This window comes from Gymnoscopelus microlampas (genome assembly GCF_963454915.1).
Source record: "Gymnoscopelus microlampas genome assembly, chromosome: 4".
Classification (NCBI taxonomy): Eukaryota; Metazoa; Chordata; class Actinopteri; order Myctophiformes; family Myctophidae; genus Gymnoscopelus; species Gymnoscopelus microlampas.
In genome coordinates, this window is record NC_139941.1 from 34,901,230 (window position 1) to 34,906,896 (window position 5,667).

Genomic DNA, 5,667 nt, shown 5'->3' on the forward strand with positions numbered 1-5,667 from the left:
GGCCGATACCACTAGATTGGGCCGTCTAATGGTATTAGCTCCGCTTGCGGTACGCTGGAATGGAATGGCCCTCCTAAAGGCCTCACCGCGGGTTTTTTGGGCTTCTTCCTCACGGAAGACACAGCATGGGGCGCTAACCCATACTGCTCCCGGGATGCCGTCTACTTAATAGCATAGTATTAAATATTCAAAGACAGCATAAAATATGGGCCCATAATGTCAAGGATACATCTCCAAGAGTGTGTCTTGGTCACCATGATGAAAGGAGCTGAGGTGGGATGGAGCTCCTACTCTCCTGGGGATGGGAAGTGATTAACATAATAGTATGTAATTACCAAGGAAGGCTCAGCTGCTACCTTGTTCGGTGAGTATGAGATTGTCCCTCTGCTTCCTAGAGCATGGCGGAGGGGGTATTCTAGCAGTATCACTCACACTAGCAAGAACAAGCAGTTTGTCTGTAGTAGATAAACAAATCATTGGCTGAATACTGAGCCTGTCATCATTAATCATTCATTTATTCAAAAAGGCATTCATTTTATTGGACAGTTATAAAGTCATGGTTAAACTCTGCGGTCAATTAATAAATAAGCTGTCCGACGTCCGTCCGCCATCACAGGCAAAATACCATTTGACTCAACCCCTGTAGTTGCTTCAGGGACTTTGCACTATGGTCCAGTAGTATGATCTATAAAAAAACATATGGGGACCCCCTTGGGGTCCTGACCCACAGGTTGAGAACCACAGCTCTAAAATAGAATAAATTCCAATGACTCAGCCCTAGTATAACTTAGATGGATCAGCAATCAACGATAGAGCTCTATCGTTGATTGCTGATCCATCTAAGTTATACTAGGGCTGAGTCATTGGAATTTATTCTATTTTAGACCTGTGGTTCTCAACTTGTGGATCAGCAATCAACGATATAGCTCAAGGCAGAGAGCTCTGAATTGAGAGATCCATATTTTCAGATTGGTGATTAATTAAATATTCACAATTACTCCTGAAATACTCCAGTTAACAATGCCTTATAGACCAATGTATTTTTTTGTAATGATATTCCATTATGCAATGGAAAAGTTTCCGATTAAGAAAGAGACAATTAACCTGATCCTGGTGCTCCTGGTTGTTACAGATACTGTGTGTGTGTGGCCGTCCTCATCTATTTCCTACCCCTAACTGTGATGGGCTGGGCGTACCTGATAGTGGGGCGGACCCTCTGGGCCAGCGAGATACCTGGAGACTCCTCTGATCGCTACAAGGAACAGCTGACTGCCAAACGCAAGGTACTCCATTTTATTATCCATCAGAGACACAGCAAGCTTCCTGTTTCAATGGAAATAATGTGCAAAATGTTATAAAAACGTGTTCTTTTTTTGTCCGGTCTAGGTGGTGAAGATGATGATTGTGGTGGTGTGTACGTTCGCAATCTGCTGGCTGCCATTCCACGTCTACTTCCTGCTGTACTATTTTTCTCCGGAACTGTTTGAAAAGCCCTTCATCCAGCAGATGTACCTGGGTATCATGTGGCTGGCCATGAGTTCCACCATGTACAACCCCATCATCTACTGCTGCCTCAATGACAGGTCACTGTAACCCCTCACCCCCAACATACACACACGCATGACACCTCTCTCTCTCACACACACACACACACACACACACACACACACACACACACACACACACACACACACACACACACACACACACACACACACACACACACACACAATCAGAGTTATGGAATTTATCTAGGAATTTATATTGGTGGTTAGCAGCACCCAATAAATCACTGAGGACTAAACTCTCTACTGTATGTTGGCACTTCATTGCCCGAGGCCAGACAGATGGGGACCCAGCCTCACATAATATACTGCTGCCTACCTGATCCATTGACAGGTGGTGGAAGGTACAGCTTGCTGGGTTTTGTCCAGAACAATAGTGCTGATGACGGTGTTGAAATCCTGACATACTACTGTAAATGTTGGGGAGTCTAGGTGCTGGAGGATGTGGTGAAGGCAGAAATTTACTCCGCCCCTTTACAGGTGCTTTTCTCTGTAAGCAAAGCGCATTATACTTTGGCAGTGTGATCAGACACCGATATTTATGTCGGCCGATGTTATAATCTTAAATATACGTGTGTTTAACAAACAGTGAGAAAGATATATAAAGACAGGGTATCTTACATTTGAACAACATCCATCCATCAGTGCACTGCAACAGTATTAGTTATTCGCATATTGGTTACTTCACTTAGTTATTGAATAAATATAAGTAAAAGGGCTATGATGGAGCTGTCTTCTCGAGGCTGTGGGGCTTTATAATGTGCCTCTGCTCTGTATGTAAAGTGCCTTGAGAGAACGTGTTGCTATTTGGCACTATTAAATTGAAAAGGAAAAAAAGGAACTAATTAGAAGAAAAATTATAATCATCATCATCAGCAGCAGCAGCAGATATCGGCCACATTTCGTCCAATAAAGTATATAGTGGTAAGTCAATAACGGCAGATAATATCGGCTGACCAATATAACGGTCATGGCCCTATACACACTATCACAAAAGAAAGGCTGTTTATGTCCATCACAGCCAGGCACGTTAGCAGCTTCAACATTATGTAAAAAAAAAATTGCACACTGACATTGTGGCATCCCGTGTGCCAATAAAAACATCCAAACATTTTTTAATTGCCTTTAGGGAAAATAAAGCAGATGACTGAATCTGAGCTTGTCTCCTCTGCAACTGTCATTTTATTATTCAAGATAATAAAAGATCTGTCAGCCTTCAGTACAATAGATCAAGGAGCACTCTTCTCTGTCTCTGTCTGGCTAATGAAATTCTAATGTGTGACCCATTGCTGGCCCTCTCCTCTCACTTTCTATCAATTTCTCATCGACTCTCTGAGTTGCTCTCAGCTACCGAAGGGTGATTCATACTTAGTTGCACTCCAGTGTTGCGAACCAAAAATGGCTTATCTACAAGCATTGCAGCGCAATGCGTTGTGAGCTTGTAGATCTGCAACTTTTTGGGGGACCAGTGGCTTCCAATGTAAAATTCGAGTCACTTCCTCACTTGCCTACGTAATTGGTGACGTTTGAAAATACGGCTCAAACAGGATGATAGCCAGACGGAGAAGTGAAGTGGAAAAAAACGCTGAACAAGCGCCTCCTGTCCATCCGTCCATGTGTCTATCTGTGTGTGTGTGTGTGTGTGTCTGTCTGTGAGCAGCTAATCTCCGGCTCACAATAGAATAATAGAATTCAGTTTAAAAATTGGCAAAGTTGCTCTTTAAACCAAACCAAACTAAACAGAATTCCATCCATGTCACAGGTTCCGTGCAGGCTTCAAGCAAGCCTTCCGCTGCTGCCCTTGTGTCCCCGAGGGTTCATACGAGGGCCTGGAGATGAAGTCCACGCGCTACCTGCAGACCCAGACCAGCGTGTACAAGGCTAGCCGCATGGAGACCAGCGTCTCCACAGTGCTCCACAGTGTGGGAGACGACACGGATGAGGGCAAGCCAAGGGCAACAGCTGCATCTGGGGCTGCAACTGCGGTCGAGGCTGGGAGGGGAGGAAGAGGAGGAGGAGGAGGAGGAGGAGTCGCCGCCGCCAGAGGAGGAGCCGCCGGCCAGTGCCACTCCTCCCTTGACCTCACCTCCAATGGGTCGTCGTCGCGGAGCGTCTCCAAGACTGTGTCAGAGACATCCAGTTTCTATTCCAACAACAACCTGCAGGAATAGACCACACGCACACACACAGAGCTTTGCCTAACCTGGCAGCCAGCAGGGGAGTGTGCGTGTATTACAGCGCTGTTTCCCAACGTCTAGTCCGGGGCCCACCGGGCGTCCAAACTCTGAGAGTGTACAAATGGAAATATTTATAACCTTTGGGACCCCAATCTACACTGTAAAATTCTGAGTGTTTGTTTTATGGGTCCATTTGGTTCCATTTGTACACTCTCACAGTTTCACATTTATAAGGGTCCATTTGGGTTCTGTCGGTCCCCAGAACCGACGTTGAGAACCACTGAATTACAGTGCTGTATGTGCCGCTTTCTCCTATGTGTGTGCATACAGAGGTTACTGTGCAGTGTGCATGTGCCCAGTTTCTCTATGTGGCGTATGTTTCAATGGATCCATGCCCGCCCCTCCTTCCGTTGTCTTTGCTGGGATGTAATGTTACAGTATGTGACTGGTGGATGTGACTGTGGCATGGTGCATGGAGCATCACACACTCACAACACGTCCTTATCATGCTGCTGTTTGTGTATTATACAACCCAGCGCTAATCACATCATATGATCCGGCATTTATCATCACGATTCAGAGACGTGGACAGGCTCTGCGCCAAGAGACAGACAGTAGGATGATTAATCTCCACCTTACATCCAGGGTTCTGGAAGAAATCTCCAGCTTGAATGCAAATTCTGAGCTGATGTTCACAGATGTCATCACAGCTGACACTTATTGCACCACCCGAGAGAAATCCTCACATCCATTTTGTGAATGGTGTGTTCACACAGTTTATTTTGGAATAGCTGATGACTGTGCTATAGAAGTTTATTTCTAAACACAGAAAAATAGAGAGGTTTGTGTAATAACCTCCATGCTCCAGAAGGGACTCAGATAGAGTTTTTAGCTGGTAGGAAGAAGGTCACAGAACACAAACAACCAATAATAACAACTGTGTGTGTGTGTGTCTGTCTGTTTGTGTAAGGGATGCACACAGGCAATTGAGGGCATATGGCTCTGTGTGTGTGTGTGTGTGTGTGTGTGTGTGTGTGTGTGTGTGTGTGTGTGTGTGTGTGTGTGTGTGTGTGTGTGTGTGTGTGTGTGTGTGTGTGCGCGCGCGCGCGCGTGCGTGCGTGCGTGCCCGGGCACGTGCATGCATGTGAAGGTGTGGGGATGTTTTGGATGGCTACAAGTTCAAAATGTAAAGAAAATAAATTCTGCACACTGGTTAGATATATGCTCCGTTGTGTTTTATTGCGCTCTCACCAACGTTTCAATCACCAGATCTTTATGAGGAATTCCTGATGTTCAGAGCACAATAAAACATAGCAGAGCATATCTAACCATTGGGCGGACATTATTTAATTTTATGTTGAACGTGTGCACTTTTTCTGTATACAAGTTCAAAATTACTTCCTAGTTTCTCTAGGCCTTCGGGGGATATTTACAGTGCTTTTTCAACAAGCGTGTTTGCTTGTTAGACTCTACAGTGCTCCAGTGTTGGGAAGGTTGAAGACTTGCTCAACACTCTCTCAATGCTAGAGGCCACAGTTCACCTCCAGCCAGAAGTGGCAGGGTGTCCTTTTGGTCGAGATTTGTACCAGTATTGATACTTCTTATGATTGTTGAGCAAGAGACACTGAAGCCCCAACCAGTTTCAAGGGAATTGTTCCATCATGGCGATATAACCACCTGAGGAAAGATGAGTCCCCCTCTGTGTGACATATATACAGTACATCAGAAATATGTTGTGATACGTAAGGTGTGTGATGACCTGGAAGGACCTAGTAGTTGCAACACTATTCCTCACAATCATTTGAGGTGCATCAGATTCCATGTTATTACAGTATGCGGCCTGGGAGCACAAGGATCTACTGTGCAAGGACAAGCTCATGGAAGTCTATTGCCTGCAGAGATCATTAGAAAGCATGAAAATGGAT

General features: G+C 45.1%; 1 protein-coding gene across 2 annotated transcripts in view; it reads left to right on the plus strand.

The window, feature by feature from the left end:
• tacr1a (tachykinin receptor 1a) overlaps positions 1 to 4,748 on the plus strand; it is a 34,800-nt gene extending 30,052 nt beyond the window's left edge. Inside the window, exons 3-6 of one of the 2 annotated variants that reach the window (XM_084055706.1) lie at positions 1,133 to 1,283; positions 1,387 to 1,583; positions 3,328 to 3,485; positions 3,588 to 4,748. In XM_084055706.1, the coding sequence (XP_083911832.1) occupies positions 1,133 to 1,283; positions 1,387 to 1,583; positions 3,328 to 3,485; positions 3,588 to 3,736 (655 nt within the window). In that variant the 3' untranslated portion in view covers positions 3,737 to 4,748. Of the gene's footprint in view, positions 1 to 1,132; positions 1,284 to 1,386; positions 1,584 to 3,327 lie in introns of both variants that reach the window. The other variant, XM_084055705.1, reaches the window with a different exon arrangement.
• The last annotated feature ends 919 nt before the right edge of the window (positions 4,749 to 5,667 follow it).